At 33.0% G+C, this 26,036-nt stretch overlaps 1 protein-coding gene across 2 annotated transcripts; it reads left to right on the top strand.

Moving 5' to 3' along the window:
• The first annotated feature begins 17,761 nt into the window (after nucleotides 1-17,761).
• LOC122275648 lies at nucleotides 17,762-25,949 on the top strand. 2 transcript variants are annotated; one of them, XR_006228617.1, is made up of 5 exons: nucleotides 17,762-18,231; nucleotides 18,991-20,387; nucleotides 20,488-20,586; nucleotides 24,093-24,560; nucleotides 25,405-25,949. XR_006228617.1 is itself a non-coding variant. In XM_043084790.1 (5 exons), exons 2-4 carry the CDS (start codon nucleotides 18,141-18,143, stop codon nucleotides 20,578-20,580), a joined length of 1,581 nt encoding a protein of 526 aa, XP_042940724.1. In that variant the 5' UTR covers nucleotides 17,762-18,041; nucleotides 18,096-18,140; the 3' UTR covers nucleotides 20,581-20,586; nucleotides 25,405-25,949. The 2 variants fall into 2 exon arrangements, 1 of the variants encoding a protein (XP_042940724.1); XM_043084790.1 differs by lacking the exon at nucleotides 24,093-24,560 and having other exon boundaries at nucleotides 17,762-18,041; nucleotides 18,096-18,231.
• Nucleotides 25,950-26,036: the final 87 nt, after the last annotated feature.

Here is a 26,036-nt window from a genome sequence, read left to right as displayed (position 1 = left end):
TGATTCTTAAAATAATTTAATTTTAAAATTTTCTTATAAATTATATCATATCATACTAATAATATAGAGGTTATGTCCTTAACACCAATTTGTAAAATTTTCTTTTAGTTTTAATGGACAATGCTACTTGACTATTTGAATTTACCGTTCAAATTGACTGCTAGGCCCAACAGTGCCAACACTGCCATGTCATATTAAAATAAGTTAAGCGTAAAATTCTTCTTTTTTCTTATTATCATTAGTATTAATTTGTTATCATGATAGTAAGCACTTATAGAATAATTAATTGACTACAAACAATTATCAAGTCCCTTAATTAACTCCCAAAATGTATCATTCAGTTCATTACCAAACAACAATTTGCCAAAAGTTTCTTTCAATTTCCCTTCTTTCCAAAATAAAATTTGATTTATTTTATTGTGCCAAAGAAATTTCATAACTTAAAATTGATGGGCCTTATATTATAGTCATTACTATTAATAAACAAAAACAAAACAATAAATGGATCCGAAGAGAATATGTCTTATGATTGAAAAAAAGTGTTACATTCTTTTTTTTTTTTCTTTTAATATGACCTGACAGTGGCACTACTAGGTTAAATGGTCCATTTGAACGGTAAATTTAGATGTTTGAATAGCATTTTCCAATTTTAATATCTACAAATCTAGTGTGTCAACACACTATTTGTTGTAAAACTCATTTTAATTATAAAATTCAACACTATTAATTAGTTAACATGGCAAGTCTCTACATCCTCCTTAGGGCCGATGAATTTTGATGTGTCCAAATATAGATTTCCAAATAGATTTTTTTTTCTTGGAATTTTAAATCCATTCTAAATGCTTTTATTACTAAATATAGTTTTAGAGTTTGCAAACTATATATATAAATATATATATATATATATATATTTTTTTTTTTTGCAAAGAAGCAACGTATACCATGAAAACATAAATTTATTCGCGTGAATTTTAGGTACACCTCTTTTTTTAAAAGGAATTTACACGTATTAAAACTATACGAGTCATTTTCTATTAATAAATTAACTATTTGAATTTATGTGTCACATTCCGGAGGAATCATCTGATTTGGTAGGTTGGTTGCATCCACTATTCTTTCATTGCCATTAGGAGTCGGTTTACAGGCACAATCTTATTAACATACATAGATTGGGGACTTTCTATATTAAACAAATATGAGCTCCTTGAGTTCTATTCGGCATAATTGTCTTCTTTTCTAAAGTTAACTATTGAATTCCAATGTGCTTTTGGTTGAGTTTACATGAACAAATTTTTTATTACTGAGAACTTTTCCATAATACAATCTAGCCAAATATTAGATTTAAAGAAGAAATTTAAAGAAGCCAATAACATCTAAGAGAGTAGGGGTAGGAGGGGTCTAGGTACTCGTATCTGGCTCGCCCAAATCATTTATGGGACAGGTGAGGCCAAGTGCCTAATGGGGCATTGCTCCAACCTAAATTATATATATAATATGTAAATATATATTATATTACATATATTAAAAAGTTTAAACAAAATGACAACATTTATTAGAGTTAAAAGAACTCCCCAAGATGACGTCGTTCTAGAACACCCCATTCCCCCTCTTTCCCCTAACCCTGAAACCCACTCACCTCCCTGTCTCTCTTGAATCTCAGTCCCCATCACTCCTTTATGTCACACTCTCTCTTCTATGTTTCTTATCTCGCCATCATCGCAATCCCCTCGTTGTTCTCGTCGTTGTTTGTTCGAAAATGGGCCAATGACTGCCCACGTGTGGATGGACGACCATTGGCCAATCCACTCATATATATCTAGTCAGGCAGAGTCGAGTGATGAGGAAAAAAATTATAGCCCCTGCCCAAGCAAGTGCGAGGGCGGGCTATCCACCTGAATAGGGCGAGTAAACCCCACAAGGGAGGGTATAAATCTCTACCTACTCAAGCCACAATAGTTGCCAAAAGAGGGAAGAAACATATCCTTATTCCTTTACACTTTAGTAACTACCACATAGAATATTGCAATTAGGTCTCTATGCAAGTGGGCATTAGCCCTTATCGTACCCCTTCCTCGCTTGAGTGTGTTGCTAATATCCCCCCTACCCCTTGTTTAGTCCTCAATCTTCATTGATTGGAATAAGGGATTTTTATCCCCTTTGTCCATATATTTGGCCAAAATATCTCTTCTGCATGTAGATGTAGCCAAAATCAATACCCAAAAAAAAAAAAAAAGATCTGACCAAAATCTACGCCAAAAAAATGAAAACCAATCCACCAATCCACAAGCACATAAATCTAGCTTGGAAATGCATATCTAGGTCAAGAACAACAAAAAACTAGAGAAAACATATATTTGACTCGAGTGACTCGTGACCATGGTCGCCAATCTTTGGCTGGACATGGCTGTGGATGAAGCCCAGACAAACAAAAGAAGATAAAGAGGAGGATGAGAAGAAGAAGAAGAGCAGACTAAGAGATTCAAGGGGAGGAGAATATTAGGGATGGGAGAAGAGAAAATAGATTGACGTTGGGAGAAGGTAAGAGAGGGAGAGAGTTAAAATGTTAGGGTTTTTGGTTTATACGCTAACTATATAGGCTGGCGAGGTAAAAGTCGAGCGGGTGGGTACTTGACTTAAACACTTAAACTGCTTGTCTACAGTTTTTCTCGATGCAGGTGGGTTGCATATTTGTCTCCAAACGAGATGAGCAAATCATACAAGTGGGGTGGGCGAGGGTGACCTTCTCCCACCTCTAATTGCAATGGAGGGAAGGATAAATCTCTCGTCCTTATATGTAGCTCTTGTGTTGTGAGCTGTAGGGGAATATCTATTCCTCACCTTTATGCATGAGGAAATGGGGAATTTTGAGTGTAAGAAAAAATTGGAAAACCAGTTAAACTGAACCCATTGGTTCATAACCGGTCGAAACCACTGGGTTTTGTATGGTACCAATCCTTAAGAACTGAAACCGATCCTAAACTAGTTTGGTACCACATTTCATATTTTGAAAACTGGTTTGAACTAGACCGGTATATATATATGTATATATTTTTTAATTTTTTATATTATATTATATGTATTATATGCTAAATTACTAATTAATATAACATAAAATTTTAATCTCATTATTCATATCTATTAATCTTAAAAATATGTGGATTATATATACTCATATGAAAAGTATAGAATTTATAAAGACTATAGTTAACTCAATGCTATACTAGTATGTGTTAATTATTATAAAATAATATAAATAGACTAATAATTTAGTATATATAAACATTATATTATCACTAATATTGTAGCATAATTAGATACTAATATATTAGTAATTGTTAATAATAAATACTAAATTATAAAATTTGATTTTAGTGTTAAAAAAATTATAATATTAAACTTATGTAGTGCCACACATGTAAATAGTAAACTAGAAAAACCAGACTGAACTAAAATGGCAAAAATCGAAAATTTCGGTTAAGGTAATGAAATGAACCAATCCATATTGATTTTTAAATTTCTGAAATTGGTGTAATATCAATTCAATTCAATTTTAAAACTTGTCCAAAACCGAACTGGATGAGACGAGTTACATTTCAAGGAAAACTTTCATACCTTGTAAGTAAACCTCATGTGGTTACGAAGAGCAGAGATCCCCAACATATTAGGGCAACCCCCATGAAAGGGAATGATCTCTCCCTCCCTCGCACGCCAAAACTCAATGATAGGGGTAGACCTCATTGTTAGAATATGTTGTAATATATATTTAAATATTGAAGAAAGAAAGTTTGTGAAAAGATTAAAAATCTATATGAACCAAATAGGGGTTAGATTCGGCCTCTTCGGACCAGAGAAATCGATTGAACCAGCTATTTTTGGATCAAACTGGATGAAAAATAAAAAAATATATTATTTATATAAATAATTGTATAAATTAATTGTGATACCATATATTTACATGTATTTTAATTAATTTTACTTATATATTAATTAATTAATTATTTGATTTATTAAGATTATGAGATTTCTTATTTTAAATTTTAGATAATTTACGTGATATTATTTTACAACCTCTAACTGTGAAATTTAATTCAATATGTTTTTTGTTATTAATTATTGTCCATTATTTAAATTACTCTTTATTTAAAAATAGTTTATGGTTAGATTTTGCTATTTTGTTTTACTTAGTTACTGTTTTTAAATTATTTTATTTAAATTATTTTTTTGAAATCATTTTCGTTGGATCAATTTTGAGATCCAAGTTGAAAAAACTAGATCTCATTTCTTTTCCTTCATTTTTCTTTTTTTCCTCTTTTTCTTTTTCCATTTTCTCTTTCTTCTTTCTTTTTTCTTTTCCCCTACTTCTTCCTTCCAAAATGACACCCTCCCTTCTCTCATGTCGTGCGCCCTTTCAACCCAACCCGACCCTGTTGTAAGCCACCACTGGCCGTCATCGCCTAGCCCACCAACTCCACCACTCTCCGGCGAAATCCCCCACCCCATGCTCTCTCTCTCTCTCTCTCTCTCTCTCTCTCTCTCTCTCTCTCTCTCTCTCTCTCTCTCTCTCTCTCTCTCTCTGTGTGAAACTCATTTGGGTTATATCTTTTTTGCGCCACTGTGCATCATCCGTTACCATTACCGCCCCTCACATTCTCCTCCCCACTAGCCGGCGACCACCCCCTCCATTTTCAGCCCTTCCAACGCCGCCAATCTCCCCACTCACGAGTTTAAGTTGTGGCTTCATTTTGCTCTCGCGTCGTCATACCTCCACCGTTCACTGCCCGCCCTTCACCACATCATCGATGACCCTCCAGCTACCTAACACACCCATCTTCAGCCCCGATCTACCCCCTGTGAAGCCCCTTTATCTCCATTTCTGATTTATTTTAGACTCCAATTGCCACCTCTGCCGCCACCCATGGCCAACGACCACCACCACTGGTTTCACCAACATCTCTAAACTCTTCCATAGTCAGCCCAAGCCTTCATTTGTTCCCATTCGAAATTTGACATTTTGAGACCCACAACTTTATTGCGAACAATATTGTTCCGTCGTTGCGGCGCCACCTTTAGCACCACATTGACCCTCCAAAAATTATATTTTATCACTTTAAGTAATTTTTCAAAGAATTGTCTTAAGATTTAAATATATTTTTACATTAACATATTTTCTACGGTCTGGTTGGTAGTACTGAATCTTAGGTCCGAAGAGTATGGAGATTTGCTCGAAATGGAGGATGAGATTGTTTGTGGAATTGGATTGTGTTTGGATATTTTATATGTTGTGTTTGGTATCATGACATTCATCATTATGTTCATGCATTTTCATGTGTTAAGGATGAAAATTGGGTTTTCATGTTAAAAAAGTATTTTTGGGTATGTGTGTATTTGAATGGATTGAAAGGAATCAGAGAAAGGAAAATGAACTGTAGGGATGGTGGTAAGTAGGGATAGTGGTAGAGTTCCACCTGTGATTCTAGCCTACAGTGCATGTAGTAGAAATGGTGGTAAGTAAGGATGGTGGTAAGTTCCCTTTGTGCTTCCTGCCTACAGTGCTAGTGGTAGGGATGGTGGTAAGTAGGGATAGTGGTAGAGTCACGCATGTGATTCCTACCTACAAAGATTGATAAAATGGATATGTTGGACCATTTTCTAGAAAAATTGTTGTTTATGATTAAATGGATACGAGCACCATTTTCTAAAAAAATTGTGAGTTTATGTTTGGGCCATTTCTGGAAAAATGATAGATGGCATTTAATGGCGTATTTTGGGTCAAATGGGATTTTTGGCGTGTATTAGAAAAATTGTCATTTTAGGGAAAAATAATGGTCTTGGGCACATGCATGTTTCATCATGTGCACGCATACATGTTGGTTGCATTAATATATTTTTATCTCATGAGTTGTTTGGTTGGTTATTTACTAAAACTCATTATCTCACATGGTATTCAAACCCTACAGAATCGTAGATTTAGATATAGATGTAGACGTTGAGCCTAATGGATCGGCAGAGGTGGAGGAGTGGCCTGGGGTCGCTTTTCGTGTTTGTGAGTTGTTTCCCACTTTTGTTATGTATTTTGGTTTATATTATATTTTTACTAAATTACTGTATAATTTTTTAAGGCATTTTATTTTGAAAATTTTGTATTTAAAATTCTGGTACTTAGTAGACTGTCCTTTATTTATCCGCTGTGATTTTTTTTGTTATATACTTTTTGTATGAGTACACACTTAGCACTTGTCGTTTGGGGCATATGACCCATGTTCTCATCATCCTAACGTCACAATCCATGGATTTTTATACGTGGAAGTTGAGGCGTCATATTAATTATATATATCACAATATTACATAAGTATTATATTATTTAATATATAACTATAATATATGGTACTGGTATGTATTAATATATTAACATATTATAAAAGTTATAGTATAAATTATAGTATATGTATAAATTTATAATAGTTTTAGTAGAGTTAACTTAATATGTTAATATTAAATCACTATAACTAGATAGACTATTATTTAATATAGTATTACCAATTTATCACTAACATATAGTATATTACTAATACTACTAGTATATTTATTAGTTATAGTATTGGTACTAATCTATAACTATATATATTTAGATCAATATATTATTATATTCTTTAATGTATAACTATAATATATAGTACTAGTATATATTAATAATTGTATAATTTATTATGAAATTTCAGTCTATCACCCAGATCGAACCGGACCGTGCTCACTTAACCAAATCTCTCAAGTTATGGAAAATAAAATGAAAATCTGCTTGCAGGCTAGTGGGATTCGAACTAGTGCATGGGCTCGGGAAGAGACATGCCTCAACCACTAGGGTAGCACATCAGTGCTAGTTAAATTATTTAAACATAACTTCAAACGGTTATGTTACAGAAGATGCAATTTTTCACAAGTGTTTCTTCAAGTTTAAAAACAAACTTGTACGAATGCAAGAAAACTAGTTCTTCTTCTTCGTCCCAGTTTCGTACTTCGCCATAGAAACCCAAGAACTCTCCAAAATTGCTATTTGTAGAGTTACAAGCTGTGTTGTATCCTGGAGATGATTTGCTAGGAACCTCTTAACCAAGTGGGAGCAAATATAAAGACAGTATTTCTATACGCATCAAAGCCTACAAATTTCTTAGATTCTCTTTTTAATTCTTTGTTTTCCAACAATTTTAAAATGATATTTCAATAGAAGGAGGGTCTAATGCAATAGCTTTCAAAATCATGAATCAAGATTTTGTGAAATTGGACAAATTTGATTGAACCGATTTCACACTCTAGCAAGACAAGATGAAGTTTCTTCTCACTGCACTGAAGATTTTCTATGTTTTGGATCCAAATATGGAACCAGTTTCTGATCCAACTCCTGAAGATACTGAAACTGTTCATGCAGAGAGAAAGAAACATGAAGATGATGAACTTGTCTGCATAGGTCACATTCTCAACACTCTTTCTTATTGTTTATATGATCTTTTTACTGCTATTAAGCCTCCTAGAGAAACCTAGAATTCTCCAGAAGAAAAATATAAGACAAAAAAAATTAGGTACTGATAAATTCAAAATTTTGAAATACTTTGAATTCAAAATGGTTGATAATCTGTATGGCTTAGACCGAGTGCATGAGTTGCAAGTTTTGGTTAACAAACTCTGCGATCTGTTAATTAGTATTCTTGAGTCTTTCCAAGTGGGAGCAATTATTGCACAACTTCCACCAAGTTGGAATAACCGCAGGAAGAAGCTTTTGCATATGATCGAAGAACTCACTTTAGAACATATTGGAAAATATCTACGAATTGAAGAAAAGAGTAGAATTCATGATGATAATCATTTTGATTCTAAAGTGAATGTTAACAATATTCACAAGGGAGATGACAAAAAACATAATTATCTTAAGACAAAGAAGGGAAATACCTTCAAGAAGAATTATTCGACCAACAAAGGTAAGAAAAATAGGCCATGTTTTAACTGTGGAAAAAAGGGTTATTATATTCATGAACGCAAATTTTTAAAGAATAAGAAGAAAGAAAATGGTAGTAGTTCAAACATGGCAAATGCAATTGAAGAAATCACTGCGACGGTGATAGAAAAAACAAATTAGCATGATAACTAAGGTGCATTTCACTTCTACTACAAATTCTTCTTATTGGTGGTTTGATTATGGTGCTACCATGCATGTGTGCAATGAGAAAGCACAATTCAAGAACTATGTTGTGGCTACTAATGGCCAAGAAGTTCTTGTGGGGAATCACAATTCTATTCAAGTTCATGGAAGAGGAAATGTTGAGATGTTACTTACTTCAGGGAAGAAACTAATTTTAACCAATGTTCTTCATGTTCCAAATATTAAAAAAAAAAATCTTGTATTTGCCAATTTGTTATGTAAAAAAGGCAGAAAAGCTGTCATTGAATATGATAAGTTGATCTTGTAAAAGAACAGAGTATTTGTTGGAAAGGGATATTCTTGTGATGTGATGTTCAAAGTCAATATTATGAATAAAGATGTTACACATTCTTCTTATATTGTTGAGTCATTTTCTTTATGGCATGGTTGTTTAGCGCATTTAAATTTTAAATATATGAAACATATATCCAAGCATAGTTTAGTTTCTTAGAAAAATGTTGATGATACAAAGTGTGAAATTTGTATTCAAGCTAAAATGACTAAGAAGCCATTTCCTACTGCTAATAGAAATTCACAAATTTTAGAACTTATACATTATGATATATGTGAATTAAATGGCATTTAGACTAGAGGAAGTAAGAGATATTTTATTATTTTTATAGATGATTTTTCTAGATATGATGTTGTGTATTTAATGAAGAATAGAGATGAAGCTTTTCACACATTCATTCGCTAGAAATCTAAAGTAGAAAATCAAAAGGAAACGAATATCCAAATTCTTAGAACTGATAGAGGTGAATAATATTTCTCACGTGATTTTTCTAATTCTTGGAAGAACATGAAATTGTTCACCAAATGACTACACCTTACACACCACAACAAAATGGTTTGGCTGGATGGAAAAAAGGGACACTTGTAGACATGGTTAATGCTATGATTTTAAGTGCAAAGTTGCCTTTTAATTTGTGGGAAGGGGCATTACCTACAACATGCCATGTGCATAATAGAATACTATCTAGAAAATTATAAATGTCAGCATATGAACTCTGGAATGGAAGAAAACCAAATCTAGATTATCTTAAAGTGTGGGGGTGTCAAGCCTTTTACAGAGTTCCTAATCTAAAGATCAGGACTAAGTTAGGACGTAGAACAATCAAAAGTGTGTTTATTGGTTATGCTTAAAACTCCGAGGCATATAAACTATTAGACTTAAGCTATGATATCATAGTGAAATCAAGAGATGTTGAATTTATTGAAAATAAATTCAATAATGATATTGAATATGTTTTAGAACATAATCAAACACAAGTTTCTAACTCTAATTCGAGTATCTCTCTTAATAAAAATAAGAGAAAGTCAACAGATTTGCCAGTAGGGCAAAGAAAAGAATTTTGGTCCTGACTTTATTCCATCTCAAGCTATAGTCTTCCTTGTGGAAGGAGACATAAACATAGTCCTTAATAAAATACCCATTGTTCTTAACACAGAGGATGATCTAAAAAGTTTTGATGAAATCATGTCTTCTAGATATGCAGCCTTTTGGAAATAAGCTATAAATGATGAAATTGACTCAATATTATCTAATAATACTTAGGTGTTAGTAGATCTACATCCAAATTCAAAAACTATTGGTGACAAATGGGTATTAAGAAAGAAGTATAAGTCTGATGGATCAGTCTAAACTTTTAAGGCAAGATTAGTTGTAAAAGGCTTTAGTCAAAATGAGGGAATGGATTATTTTGATACCTATGCTCCGGTGGCAAGGATCACATCTATTCGTGTACTTATAGCTCTTGCATCTATATATGACTTACATGTACATCAAATGGATGTAAAAACTGCTTTCTTAAATGGTAATTTTGATGAGAAAGTATCTATGGAACAACTTGAAGGATTTGTTCTACCTAAAAATGAAAAGAAAGTATGTAAATTAGTTAAGTCATTATATGGTTTAAAACAAGCACCAAAACAATGGCATGAAAAGTTTGATTTTGTTATTTTATCTAATGGTTTCAAATACAATAGTGCTGACAAGTGTATCTATTCAAAATTCACTAAAGGTTACGGTGTTATTATTTGTCTTTATGTTGATGACGTGCTAATTTTTTAAACTAATATGAAAGACATACGTGAAATTAAGAAGTATTTGACTTCAAAATTTAAAATGAAAGATCTTTATGAAGTAGCTACTATTTTGGGAATCAAAGTGAAAAAGACATAGTGATGGTTATGCACTATGTGAATCTCATTATATTGAGAAATTGATTCTTAAATTCAAACATTTAGGAATAAAAGCAAACACACCATATGACTCTAGTGTATAGTTAAGTAAGAAATTGGAAGAGCAATAGCACAGCTTGAGTATGCTAGTGTAATTGGTAATATGATGTATGCTATGCGTTGTACCAGACCAAATATTGCCTTTGCAGTTTGTAAACATTCCAGATACACTAGTTGTCCTAGTATATATAACTGAAAAGCAATTAGCAGAGTTTTTGGATATTTAAAGAAAACTATTTACTTAGGACTCTTTTACTCAAAGTTTCCAACTATACTAAAAGGATACTCAGATGCTAGTTGGATTACTAATACAAGTGACAATAAATCCACGTCTAGTTGGATATTTTCCTTTGATGGAGGTGTTATTTCTTGGGCATCAAAAAAATAGATATGTATTTTTCATTCCACAATGGAATCTGGGTTTATAGCATTAGTAGTAGTAGGAAAAGAAGCAGAATGGCTTATGACTATGTTGTTGGATATAAAGTTATGGCCACAACTTATGCCAGCTATTTCCTTGCATTCTGATAGTGAAACTACTATGTCTAGAGCATACAATAAAGTGTGCAACAGAAAATCTAGACATATAAGTCTAAGATATGATTATGTTAGACAATTAATAATTGATGGAATTATAACGATTGTCTATGTGAGGTCAAGTTGTAACTTGGCAGACCCTTTTACCAAAGGTTTATCGCGAGAATTGGTAAGGGTTACATCCATTGGAATGTGACTAAAACATTTTCAAAAGAATCACCAATAATGGTAACCCAACATTTTTTCAGTTTTAATATAAAATAGTTTAATGGGTAATAACAAGTTACTGATTTGTTATTAGTTCAGCACTGCAATAACAAAGTCTCATTCATGATGGATCAGTACTGATTGTTATGATTAAGGAGTATGGGTTTTACTCTTAATGAAATTCAAATATAGAATTATTGTGGTAACAATGACATAAAAGGAACTTCGCCCATATGAACATAGAAGTGGTGCTGCTTCTAACAAGAAATTTGGGTTTACTCTTGTAAGTGTTCATTAAACTGTAGCACAAGGCCATAATAGTGCTAATAATTATGAACCTGTATTATGAATTAGATATTCTCATGTGTGTTATTTCCGGTTTTAAGTTAAAAACTTTTGATTTTAGCCTAGTCCACTAATTACTTTTTAGAATTTTGAATTAATCACACTAAGTGTACGTTTGGGATTGCGGTGATAAATATAGTTTATAACTTTAGGATTTATAACTTATAACTTAAATAATAAGCTCTATATATTAAAAGCTATTTACTGTATGATAAACATGTATCTAAAGCACTTTTATAGTTAATTATATTAATTTTTTTAAAAATATACAGTGATCTGCATGAGCATTTTGATAAAAGTTTCAATTCGGTACTTTTAAAAAGTAGACTTGCAGTTTTTTTAGGTGATTAAATTTTGTCTTATAAATTTACCAAACATATTATTTTTTCTTTAAAAGAACTTTTAAATAGTTAAAAGTACTTTTTAAATTTTTAAACTCAATCCCAAACAAGCTCTGAAAAAAGATTTAAGTAGAAAGATACCATCTTTTATGCATGATAATATTAATACTGAAATTGAATATATAATATATATTACAACCTAGTGGGGAATTTTTGGAATAGGTTGTAGTATATATTTAAATATTGAAGGAAGAAAGTTTGTGAAAAGATTAAAAATCTGTGTGTACCAAGCCTCTCAAGTTATGGAAAACAAAATAAAAAGACGCTTGGGGGTTGATGGGATTCGAACCAATGCATGGGCTAGGGAAGAGGCATGCCTTAATCACTGGGTTGACACATCACTTCATTTATACTTGTAACCGTTATATTATTTAAACATGACTTTAAATGGTTAAGTTACAAAAGATGTAATTTTTTATAAGTGTCTTTTCAAGTCTATAAAACAGACTTGTATGAACGCGAGAAAACTAGCTCTACTTCTTTGTCCCAGTTTCAGACTTCGCCATAGAAACCTAGTAACTTTCCAAAATTGCTATTTGTAGAGTTGTAGGTTTTATTGTATTCTGGGGTGATTTGCTAGGAACCTATTAGCAAGCTTTAATCGAGTGAGGGCAAATATTGTCTTAAAGACAGTATTTCTATACGCCTAAAGCCTACAAATTTTTTAGACTCTCTTTTCAATTCTCTGTTTCCTAATAGTAGACCTCCCTTTCTTGTGCGTGGAGTGGGTGATCTTCATGTTGCCAATCACGATGGACAAAGATCCCTCCTCGACTCCTCATTTATTAATATGCAATCACTACAATTATATCATATTATCATTTTTTTATTAAAATCTCTGTTTTGAATTGAATTTTAAAGTATATGCTTGATAATTGCAATAAAAGTGTAATGGGTGGAAGGATTTAATCGTCACTAGAAGAAAAACGATTATTACTGTCAGTTATTTACTGTTAAAATATCTATTTTCTATTAAAATTAATCTATTATCATCACAAATAGTCATTTTCATCGTAAATAACTTGCCATAAATACTCATTTTTCTTATTGTTCATACTCAATATTTCAATGTAAAATATTGTTGAACCCAAGGTTTTAAGATTTGTGTAATTATATATCTACACATGAATTTTGATGATAGAAGTCTCAAGCTCAAGTTGTCTACACAATGGAGTCAAACACATCAAGGAAATAACCATGAGCAAGAATGGAACAACTTCACATTAAAGTTATAGAGTAATGTTGTAAATCTCATAAAAATTTGAAATTAGGATTAAGGCTCAAAATTAATATTTTATCATAAAGCATTAAAATACATTTTCCATATGTGCATGAATTTTTTGAAAATTAAATTTGAAAATTTTGAAAGATGATTGATTGTCATCTTTTACATGTGCATGCCTTGATTAAAGGATTGAATTTTGAAAATATTAAAGATGATTGAATGTCATCTTTCACATGTGCATGTTTTATTTGAATATTTTTAAAAGTGATTGATACTTTTTTTTAACTTATGCAAAAGGTAGATGATTTTGTTTGAAATATTTGAAAAGTAAAATGTGCTCCTTTTGTCATATGCAAAAAGTAAAAAATTAGGTTTGAATTTTTTGAAAAGTAAAGTGTGCTCCTTTTGTCATATGCAAAAAGTAAAAGATTAGGTTTGATTTATTTGAAAAATAAAATGTGCTCCTTTTGTCATATACCAAAAGTAAAAGATTAGGTTTGAAGTTTTTGAAAAATGAATGATATTGTCTTTGACAATTGAAAAAGAAGAACCTTTTATTTGATTTTTTTGAAAAAGTGAATGATGTTGTCTTTGACATGTGAATCTTTTTAAATTTGAATATAAAATCTCATATGCCTATAAATAGATCATTTGAGAGTTTCACATTTACAACATCCAGAGCATACAACATTCATTCAAAACTTTCATTCTCTCTTTTCTAAGCATTGAGCTTTAATTCTTGTTCATTTTGAGAGATATAGTTTGCGCTGTATTATTCTTATTTCACTCACTGATGAGTGTTTTCTGATAACCTACCCACTATCAGCTCTTATATCAGTAAAATGGTGTGTATAACCCTTGTGCGTGTAGAAAGTGTTCTACACAGGGAATAGTTGAATCACCACGTGTAAGGTGATTGCAAGTGTAGAGGGTGTTCTACATGGATCCTTTGTAGCGGTGTTGTTCAAAGGTGTAATAGGTTTCTATTTCCACCTGAAGGAGGTTGAATAGTGAATTTAGGGATCCTCAATGGGTAACTTAAGGCAAGGACGTAGGCAGTGGGGCAAAACCTCGTTAACATACTGAGTTTGCTTCTCTTTTACCCTTACTCTTTATATTTATTACTGTTTCGTATTTTGTTTATATTTTATATTGTATATTTGATTTATAATTGTTATTTTTTTAATACAACTCAATTCATCACCCCTCTTGTGTTAGTCATCTGGGCAACAAATATGATTGTTGTAGTCCAATTGAGTTATAGTTTTATTGGATAGATTCTGGTTTGAGATTTTTAGAGATGATTTCTATATTTAGACGTGACTATAATAAAACTTCAACTTGTTAAGAATGGGTAATGATATAATCATGTGTTGTGTAAGCGCCACGCATTTTTTTTAAAAAGAGTAGAGTCCATTATTATAAAATTATTATTATTATTATTATTATTTTTCATGTGAATCTTATATTTACTTATTTTTTCATTGCAAATAATTTGCCATAAATACTCATTTTTCTTATTGCTCATAATCGACATTTCAATGTAAAATATGATTGTTGTAGTCCAATTGAGTTATAGTTTTATTGGATAGATTATGGTTTGAGATTTTTAGAGATGACTTCTATATCTAGACATGCCCATAATAATACTTCAATTTGTTAAAAATAAGTAATGTTAGATATAATTATTTGTTGTGCAAGTGTTACGTACTTTTTTTAAAAAAGAGTGTAGTTCATTATTATAATGTTTATATTTTTCATGCAGGTCTTATATTTATTCATTTTTTTTCTAAAGAAATATGTGACGTTTGTCCACTTTATAACTGTAAATATAATTTCTTATGCACTTATAATTTTATTTATAAGACTAATTTTATTAATTTTTTTAATTTAAATTTTATTATTTTCAACATACTAATAACTAATACGATAACTATACGTATCAATAACTTATACATGAAAAAGTAAATTTTGTTTTTTAAAACTACATTTAGCAATATTTTTTTTAGGGCACTTCCAATGGATTATATAAAATTTATATTTGTATAAAATTTAAAGAAAACAGTTCAAAATAGCCATCTAATGAATTATGTATTTTATTTCTATTATACAATTTGCTACAGTACCTCATCTACATTTATAGAATACTGTTCACACTTGTATATATATTCAATTAAATTCATTTATCTTTTTACTTTTTATTCTTTATTTATTTCTTTCTCTATTTTTTATTTTTTTATTTTATTTGAAATGAATAAAATATATTAAAAAATATAATATTTAAATATGATAAAAAAATAAATAAATTGACTGTAAAAATTAATATGTAAAATAAAAAATAAATTTTAATAAAATATTTTAAACGATAGGATGAAGAATATTGGGATTACTCTTATAACCGTAACGATGCTGCTGTGCATTTATTAGACACGTATTAAACTCGGTTGAGGATGTTGAGATCTGCATCCATAAATGTTCACATGCAACGTGGGCGTGGATATATCATATAATCATATCAAAACAAGACTTTCTGACAAGGTCTTCGGTGGCATAATTCAGGCCATAATAGACAAAAAAAATTAATAATATAAATTTAAATAAATTATTTTAAACCAATTTCGAATTTCAAATTGGAAAATGACAGAGAGCAAATCAATTATAATTTTAATGGATCACTTGGGTAGGTAGGATGATTATTAATATATATATATATATATAATAAATTACTAATACCTATTTTGTCTTGATTGAAACCAATACTGTGATTGGTTGGATGGAAAATAGGAGGGAAAGATAAGGAGGGAAAGATCAAGAGGGAAGTCATTGGGATGGAGAACTTTCCCTCATCCGTGTGTGGACCCACTTCTTTTGGGCAGATATGGAGGGAAATAAAAGCACGGAGGACTTGTGCCTAATTAACGATCTCTGTCCTTAGAAATATAAAGTGTATATGAGATGATGAGATAGGGAAATGATATTTATAATAAATATAAATTTATGAATACGTGAGATTTATATATTTTAAAAATTATAAATATTATTTATTAAAAATAAGATATTTTTTTATTAATTTAATAAAAAATTCTATTATATATAATCACTTTTACGTAATTTTTACTAACTCTATTAATATGATTGATCAAAATAGTTATTTTATATTAATTAAAAGTGATGCAGTTAATTATATTAGTGGAGCATAAAAATATATAAAAATGACTGTATATATAATTTTATTTTTTTTTATTAAAAAAGCTTTGCTACATATATATCCACATACCAAATATTTTTTTAAAATTTTTTTAAAATGTATTATTTTTAAATTAATTAAATTTTTCTATTCATTATCTGTATAGCAATCATTTGGTTAGAAAAAGTGACGTGTATGCTTAAAAATTTTATAGAATTTTTGTTCAATAAAATTGCTTATTAATTAATTTTTCGATGTGTTCAGACCTTTTTTTCAAAGCAAAGAGATAGCGACACAAGTTTGTCCTCATCTTCTTTTTCTTTTTTTTCCTTTTTTGATTTAAGACATACATTTACAGGCATATAAACAGAAAAAGTACAATATTTATCTCCTGGATTCAATTTTGATAAAAATAAAAAGAAAACTACCTTTAATTAAAATAAAATCAAGAATAAAAAAATATTACATATGATTCAATATAAATACCAGGCGATAAAACTTATAGGTGCTTAATATTAACAAAGATTTATGATATGATACACAATTTTAATCACATTATAAAAAAAGAGGATTAAATAAGAAATTATTTATTTAAACAAAATTAATATTATTTTGAAAAATAATGAATGGGGGTAATGTAATTTTGAAAAAGAATACACATACAACAATTTGTATTACTTTTTACCTAATTATATTTTAAATGAGGAACATTTTTTTTAAATAACTTATAAAAATAATATCATTTTAAAAAAATACCTTTAATTTAAAATATGATTGTATAAAATATTTTCTCTAATCTTTAATTATTTTTTGTATTATTATTGCAAATATTTATTTTTAGGCAAGTGTATTATTTTTTAAATCTAAGTAAATTATTTTAGTGTATATATATATATATTAGGTCGGCCTAATTATGATATAAATAGTGTGATCAACTAGGCCGACATGGACGAGATACACCTTTAACTTTTGAATACTAAAATAACAAATTCAATGTGAAATGGACCCACTATTCTATCATAAATATGACTAAGACATAAATCCAAATTATATTTAAAGAATAATACTATTTATTATCTCAATTTTTATTATCTTTTTATCATCTTATAAGATAATATTAGATATTTATTATATTTTATTTATAAATTTATAATTTAATATCTTATCATAAAATGATAAAATAACGATAAAAAAAATAAATGATAAGTAGATTTTTTCATATATAAAATCATCATTATATCCATGAACACAAAAATCAATTAATTAAAAAGAAAAATTTGGCAAATTCCACACCACTCAAAAATTTTCCCACCCAATTCCCCATCATTTTCATTCCATTTTTCGTCCGAATTAAATGTATGTAAATTTCGTAAAGTCCAACTTTACACCTTTCAAAAAATGACACTAGAAATAAACAACAAAATAGGACCCGACTGTACTCAGCACCCCTCCCCCCAAAAATTGCATTCACGACATTTATAGGCCAGACGGAGCGGCAGATTATTCTCCACATGGAAAGTGAAAGACGGAGGTGGAGAGAAATAGACAGAATATGAATTCCCCGACGTTTCAGCAATTTGTTTCGGAATTCCCAATAGATCCTCATCCGTTTCAGTCCTTACCAGTTATATATTTTCCATTTTTGAAACGTAGATACAGCATTATTACAGAAGAAAGTTAGGAAGAAGTAGAGATAAAGAGAGACAGAGAGAGGGGGGGCTCACGGACCCGATAACAGGGACAAGTTTCAACTCACGATCTGTGAGAATCCCACTGTAGCAATCACCCAGGAGAGCCCCCACAATCATGCCTTCAGGTGGCAAGAAGAAAAGAGCTGCAAAGAAAAAGAAGGGCAGCGAAACCCACACCCCCAAGCTCTCAACCAACGACATTCAAGGTACTGACTTTTGCCCTTCTTATTTCTTTTAATACAGCCCCGCCAGGCTGCTCCGCACTTTCCCTTCTCAATGATGCACCCAGCTTTTTAAAGTTTGCTTCTGATCTGTTATTTCGTTCCAGTTTGGGTTTAATGGGTCTTAGTTAATTATTTCTGTTTTGCTTGGTTTCAACTCTATCAAACCAATCCACACTTGCTTGTCTGTCATTCAACTATGCGCTTATCTTATTTTCTCAATCCGTGTTTTAAAATCTTTTTGTCGACTTAATTAATGGGTTTTGTTGGTTTGCTTGCTTTCAACCCCACCAGACCAATCCGAACTTTTTGAGCTGCCATCCAAATTTTACTCTCATACTTGTCTATATTATGTTCTTTTTTTTTGGGGGGGGGGGGGGGGGTTGGTTCTCAATTTGGGCTAATGGGCGTAAATTAGTATCCCTTGTTTGCTCGATTCTGATTATGATTCTTATGATTGGATCATATTATTTATCTGTTCCTGAATCATGCTCTATTCTCTGTCCTTTTTCTTTAAAAGAAAGGGTTGAACGGGCCAAATACAAGTTTGCTAAACACCATTTTTACTTGGAATTTTTTTGTTACTTATTCTGATTGAATCAACTTAACTTCTGTTACTCAACCGTATGTTAATTTTTGCTTGTAAGTGGATTTTATGGCCCAGTTGGCTTAAATATTCTTTGTCTGTGACTCATGATGCTTAATTTTGATTGAAAATCTTTTGACTGAATCAAACTATGTTAGGAAATGACGATTTGAAATCCCAAGATGGGAAAGAAAGTGATAGTGGAGAGGTTAATAGCCCTGCATCTCGGGACCAGGGCAGTGACCAAAATCAATTTAACGAGGGAAGCGAGGACTTGGAGGAGAGAGACCCTTCATCCATTCAGTCATTTGTTGCTGAAGACAAGTCTATGGAGGGATTCCCTATTAATGTAGAGGGTGCACAGAAAATAGGCTTAGAGGATGATGGTGCTATTGAAATTGAGAGGGAGTTGCAATCGGAGGAGAACTTTGAGAGCAAAAATGGTAGCATTGAGCACCTTGAGTTGGCCAAGGAATCACATGATGGCAATGATCAGAGCTCTAGCAGTAGTAGTTCAGATGATGAGGCACGAGTCACTAATGGTAAACCAAAGGAGGCCTACAATTCAGTTTTGGAAGCAAGTTCATATGATGACTTGGTTAAGCCTGTGGATTCTTTGCCTGCAGAAGCGATGTGGGCTACTGAAAATCCATCAGTTGGGGAGACTGTTAATTTAATTGCCGAAACTGCCCCTTTTATTGAATCTGTAAAGACAGTGGCATCTGTTTCCCAGGAGACAAGTCACAGGACTGAAAGTGCTCCAGTTGAGAATCCAGTGATTGCTGATGTTGTTGAATCAGGACCAAAAGAAAACCCTCTCGTTGAGTCTCCTAATCTGGTGGTTTCTGTGTCCCAGGAGACAATTTACATGACTGAAAGTGCTTCAATTCAGAATCAAGTTGTTGCTGATGTTGTTGAATCAGGACCAAAAGAAAATCCTGTTGTTGAATTTCCTAATCCAGCAGTATCTGTGTCCCTGGAGACCATTCACATGACTGAAAGTGCTCCAGTTGAGAACCCAGTGATTGCTGATGTGGTTGAATTGGGACCAAAAGAAAACCCTCTTGTCGAATCTCCTAATCTGGAAGTGTCTGTGTCCCATGAGACAATTCACTTGACTGAAAGTGCTCCGGTTGAGAATACCATGGTTGCTGATGTGGTTGAATTGGGACCAAAAGAAAACCCTCTTGTCGAATCTCCTAATCCAGCTGTATCTGTGTCCCTGGAGACAATTCACATGACTGAAAGTGCTCCAGTTGTGAATCCAGTGGTTGCTGATGTGGTTGAATCAAGATCAAATGAAAGTGATGAAAAGTTGTTGCGTAAATCAAGTCAGGCTCCAGTAGCTGTGATGGATTTGACAGTGAATAATAATGAGGATGGCATATTTCCTTTATCTGATGATCATGTTCAGGCATCGTTGACTGTGGTGGAATCAGTGTCAAATGGATATGAGGGTAAAATATCGCCATCATCTAGTGTTCCTGTTGCTGCAACTAGTAATAGTGCAGCACATGTCAAAGATTCTGAGATTCCTGAATATTCTGAAAGCCAGGTATTGCCCCCTATACTTTTCTTGATTGCAATTTTGATTATGTATTTATGGTATAATGCATTGAAAATAAATGTGTTTATGTTTTGCTGAGTTGATGTAGCCTCTGGTAGCACCAGCCCCTCAAATGGTGAAAAGAACCTCCTGGCTGAGTTGCTGTGGATTGTTTGAGGTTCTAACAGGCACCGGGAGATAAATTCAGGTTTGAATGATTTAATCCAGTTTATATAGCTCGTCTTGCCCTTTCTTCCTAAGAATTGTGTTGAGGTATCGAGATTTGCTCATATCCTATTTTGCTGTGCACGTTTTTCCTTCAAACCCCCGGCCCCGCGGCACCAAAAAAAAAAAAAAAGGTGTTAGTTGCTAGGATGTCATTACTGTTTCTATGATATTTTGGAGGCATATGCTATGGATTGATCAAGCCAGACCATTCGGATATATGGTATATATTTGTAAAAATCTCTTTTGCTAGTGTCTTACATGTATACCTTGAAAATATGGTTTTTTTTTTTTTTTTTTTGGCATTGGGTGTCTGAGAATAGCGTTCCGAGTAATCCTAGGGGTGCATAGGCCCTCGGCAAGAAGTTTCTTACAAGTGCACCTCGGGTAATTCAAGAGGAAAATCCCCTATTCCGATGGCTCCTAAAGATTGTTTTCACCTAAGAGGATTCAAACCTTAGAGGGAGCATACCACCAAGACCAAGACCTTTACCACTTGAGCCAACCCCTAGGGGTTATATGGTTGACCTTTTATATGGCAAACATAATGATTGCAAAATAAAAAAAATAGTGGAGAGTGGTCTTACAGCAACCAAATATAGTTTTTCTATTTAGAATGTGTATGGAAGAAAACAATATGTGCCATGCATTGGTCTCTGAGAATTGGATAAAGAGCCCCTAGCACATATATTACTTAATGATGTAAATTTCACATTTGTGACATATGAGATACAAATGGAGTTATATGCCATGTTAGAATTTTGGCCAAGTTCTCTACGACCAAAGGGTTTTTACTATGTATTAGTGAAAATGTGATTGGAGGAAATAAGGAACGTGTTGGAAAATTGTGAAATGTGAAGTTTGATGGGCATGAGATAGCTTGGTTGCCATGTTCTTGCGAAGGGACATATATTACACTAGTTGTGTTACATGCAAAATCAGTAACCGGCGTCTTCTACCATCTATATCGTGTGAAAACTAAATGAAAATTGGATTAAAAGGCTTGAAGGGCAGCCACATTATAAGTTATTTTGTGGGTAATATAATGATTTTACTTTTTTTGATAAGTAAAAATATTATATATCAATAGGAGTAATCAAGTATGTTGGATGTATACAAGAAAACACTTAGTCCATACTAGAGAACTCCTAATGACCCCAAGCCTGAATACAATGGAATACACCAGGCCTGAATCTGAATGGAACACACCTCCCCAACCCTAACCCCTTGTTTCCCGTAAGATTAATGCTCCACCCTAAACTCCCTCTACGAGGACGTCTTCATAATGCCCTCCCTTTAGTCTTCCCTCGACTTGAGTTACTTCTCTTTGCGTTGTAGTTGATTGCCCAAGAAAGACCCATTAACTCCCTGTTTTTCTTAAATCTTGATTTGGTTTCAAGCGAGTGGCCCACCTCAAGCGCAGTGAGTAGTGCTTTAAATTGGTCTTCACATCCTCCATATGAAAGTTCCACAATATGCTGAATCTCATTACCCTTATGCATAACCCAATTCGATGGTGAACCCGCTATATTGTTTATCGGAGGAAGAGAAACTAGGAGAACAACATTATTCCCAAACATAGTTCCCAAATGCACTTCCGACCCTAGACATTCCTCCTCACAAGGCACCAACGACAAACCCATAATTTCCTCCCCGCCATGTCCTGCATTTAAATCTCAAACCTCCTCAACAGCTATATTGTTACTGTCCATTGTTGTTGTCACCATTAAGGGTTCCTTCACCTTCGGCATAGGTGTTGTTCTTCCATCGACGAGGACGTTGCTTGTAGGTGCTCCAGCCCTTGACGATCCTTTATGTGCCACTTTGTCAAACCAAACTGCTTCATCAGGAGGCATAGAACAGGTAGGGGAAGCACTATCTTCTGTTACCCCATTTTCATCTTCTGAAAGAGGCTTGTCTGTTTTTTCCAAAGTATTCAAAAATTCTGGAAGGACCCCCATCTACAACTGAAAGCGAACCCTGGAAAAACGTACCAACCCCATTTGCAACTAGTGACTAAGGGCAGTTAGACGACAAGTTGTCGATGTCCTGAGTGATACCGCCGTCTGACTTCCCTATCTGTGATTGCGTCGAGATGCCCTATGACGGTGCACTTGATGCCTTCAAACCCATAGGATCTAACCCCCACCCCCCCTCGTCCGTTTTCAATCCACCACCCAAACCCGTGACCAGGTCCAGCCCCTTATCCACTTTAACGATGAAGAGTGTTTCCCAGTATATTAGAAGTATACAAGAGATCCACCTGACAAACATAAGTAAAAAGAGAGAAAAGTTCTTGGCATGTAGAAATAGAGAGAGGAACACCATCTTGGGCCATTATCCAATGGAAAGGGGTTTTTATAACGAAAGGCTTGAGCTTTGACACCGATTTTGAAGTGAAAAGTAGCACCATCTTGGGCAATTATAAAGTAGAGAAAGTGTTGGTTAGTCAAGAACCAACATTTCTGCTTTTTGGATGTCATTGTAGCGGATGCGTTCTTGAGGAGGTAGAGATTGCTAATAGATTGAGATGCTGGTAATCATGTAAATAGAGGCAAACATATTAGAAACAGATGAACTCTGGTGGAATACTAAATGAAGATGATCACCGTGTGTAATGGAGTTCAATCTACTGTTAGGATATGGGAAGAACAGAAAAAGTTACGAGAATTGCGTTAAAGGACAAATGAAAAGAGAAGCTTACGATGCCAAGGTCATGCATACTAAAGAGCAATGGCGAGACCTTGCCAAGTAGTAATACTATGCAAGTTGAAGTTACAGTGAAGATGAGCTTAGAACCATATTGCTAAAAACTCTTTATGTTTGGATGTCAGCCCAGAATAGTCCTAGCTTTTCTAATTACAGTGATTTTATGTCTTCTAATTTTCCCTCTCTTTTCTTGTATACACCCTGTTGCTTGGGTTTGAAACCCTCTGCACTTTTAATAAATTACCTCACTTATAATAAATAGGCTGGGAAACAAAAGTCCCTTGCTGTCATATGTCAATACCCTTTCAGCTTTCAGCATATCGTTTGATGAAATCAATTTGTGTACCTTGACATCTTTTTTATGATTGCTTTGTGTTCCGTTGCATGCATATGGTGAGGTGCATTAGATATCCTTCACATCTATTGAAGGTTCTTCCTCCCATAATTATGATGTTTTTGTTCAGTATCTATTGACCTCTCTCCCCCCCCCCCCCCCCCCCCCCCCCCCCAACACCCCCACGCACACAGTAACTTTCTGTTTTATCTCTTACTATACTATATTTTAGATTTTAATATTTTATTGCTGATGATGAGATGTTTGAGACTTTTCCCTTGTAATATCACCCAATTGCTTAAGATTTTGTTGTGGAATTTTGTTCCTCTCTCCATAGAAGATTATTCTTATAAGTTATAACAGATGAGCTTAATAGATATTTTGTATAAATTCTCGAGTTTGTATTGAAATATTGAAATGATATAACCTTGCTTTGAGTGGACCAGGGAATTTATGGAAGCATTTAAAAACTACTGAGGCACTTGGAGAGGAGTGAAAATTTCCTTTCAAGGGAGAGGAAAAGTGATTTTCATTTTTCGTTCAAATATTTTATGCCATGTCAAGGCCTGATATGGAGATCATCGGTCCCATTTTCTTGTTTCTTTTATTCCTACTTAAAATCTGATATTCTCCTTGAAGTTTTCTACTGCTATTGTCTAGAGAGACTTTTGAGTTGCATTCAATAAAGCTGTTACCTTCCACAAGCTTCTCAGTAGCTGTTGGGTATCATAATAAGTTATGTTTTCTGGCAAGATTGGTGAGGTGAATGCCTTAGCAACTCTGGAACATATTGCAAAAGTGATGCATGTCTGAGATGGAGGCTTTGTTTGGTTTTAGAATAATCATTGCTGAATGTCTTAGAGAATTGCTGTTTCCAAGTCTTATTTGGTGCTTCTACACCTCGCCCAGAAAAGGTCCCAGTGAGCCCCACATCACATTCTGACTCTGTTCTAAACTTTTTTTGAGCCTTTTTCTATTCTGCATCATGCAGCTTTTGCCTTTAACGACATTTGGCTGTGTGATACTGACAATGAGTCCCAGATCACATTCCTGCTTTCTATCCTTTTTTATTTAAGTCGTGTTATTTCTTGAGCCTCTTCTATCCTGTACTATGCTGTGTTTTTACCCATAAGGTTCTTCTGGGTTTGATTTTTTTTTTTTTTTTTTTTTTGATAAGTAAGAGAAAAAATATTATTGATCTGAAATAAATAGGCGTAACGCGCGTACACAGGAAGTATACGTAGCACTGGGTTTGATTTTCAACACTAGCTTTTAGCCCATTCTATTTCCTAGCGTGTATTTAGGTGTTTTCGCTTGTATACTTCCTGTGTGCTTGGGCTATTGCCTATTTACTGGTCAATAAAATTTCTTATTACTTATATTAAAAAAAAAAAAAAATTCAACAATAGATTCAGTAAACTTGATTTCCAAATTTCCAAGTGAATTGCTTTTAGATTTTTTTTGCCTTGCTGATTGGCTGCTCTAAGTGGTGCATAGAGTGATCTGAAACTTTGAAACTGGGTTCTTTTTTGTGCTCGATTGGGTTACAATTGCCTGTAGCACTTGTCACAGTTCTTGTTTATTTGAACCATTCTTTTGTTGCTCTTCTTGTCAAATTTGTGTAATAAAACCTAGTATGGTTTGATAATTGTATAACTGTTTTTCTAATTTTTAAGTGTTTGATGAATTTATATCTTGCCTTGGACTTTTAAGAAAGTAACAATATTTGACGATTGCCATGGTTTCCTTTTGATGCAGAAACAGATGGGTTTCAGTGGAACGGTGAAGCTTGTGAAAGTTCAGAAGGATTTGGTCTAGAGGAAATTTTGATTTGTCCAGCTAGAAAACTGTTCTTGGTTTTTCCCAGTAAATAACCAGCCAAGAGGTCTGATCAGATAAACAGTCTTAGGGTTTGTGATGATGGTGTCAATACTTGTAGGCAGCTTGGTGTCCCTGGCTTTCGGCACACGCCTTGTTACTCTTGTAGTCTAGTGCTTTTTCTAGGTGGTGTGTTGTACTTACAGTTTCTTTTGCATCATTGGGTAGGGTGGTGGTGTGATCTGGCTTTTGCAAGTTCTTAGGTGATATCAATATTCCTTTGATTGCTGTCATGGTGTTATCTTATGGATGGTGTCTACGCTTCGTCTACAACTTTATATTTTGCTTTTACAGCATATGGGTCTTTTTATTGCATGGTTGCTGGCTTTCTTTAATTGATTGGGGGTGTTTTTAGGAATGGATTTCCTCTTTTGAAATGTTGAAACTTAAAGAGAGCCATCAAATGCCTGATATGGTTGGTTTTAGTATTGTGTCTGAATGAGCTGGTGATTTATTTATCACAGATAAAATCAGTTTGATGATATATGCCCTTGTTCTTTCATTACAGCACA

Source organism: Carya illinoinensis, chromosome 9 (genome assembly GCF_018687715.1).
Source record: "Carya illinoinensis cultivar Pawnee chromosome 9, C.illinoinensisPawnee_v1, whole genome shotgun sequence".
Lineage (NCBI taxonomy): Eukaryota > Viridiplantae > Streptophyta > Magnoliopsida > Fagales > Juglandaceae > Carya > Carya illinoinensis.
Note: the sequence above shows the minus strand (reverse complement) of the source record. Positions and strands in the feature narration are given on the sequence as shown.

Bases quoted from the DNA above. Each gene is read 5' to 3' on its own strand.
- LOC122275648 (XM_043084790.1), top strand. From the start codon at position 18,141: ATGCCTTCAGGTGGCAAGAAGAAAAGAGCTGCAAAGAAAAAGAAGGGC. The intron at 18,232-18,990 runs GTACTGACTTTT...AAACTATGTTAG, and splicing joins CTCAACCAACGACATTCAAG to GAAATGACGATTTGAAATCC. The intron at 20,388-20,487 runs GTATTGCCCCCT...GAGTTGATGTAG, and splicing joins CTGAATATTCTGAAAGCCAG to CCTCTGGTAGCACCAGCCCC.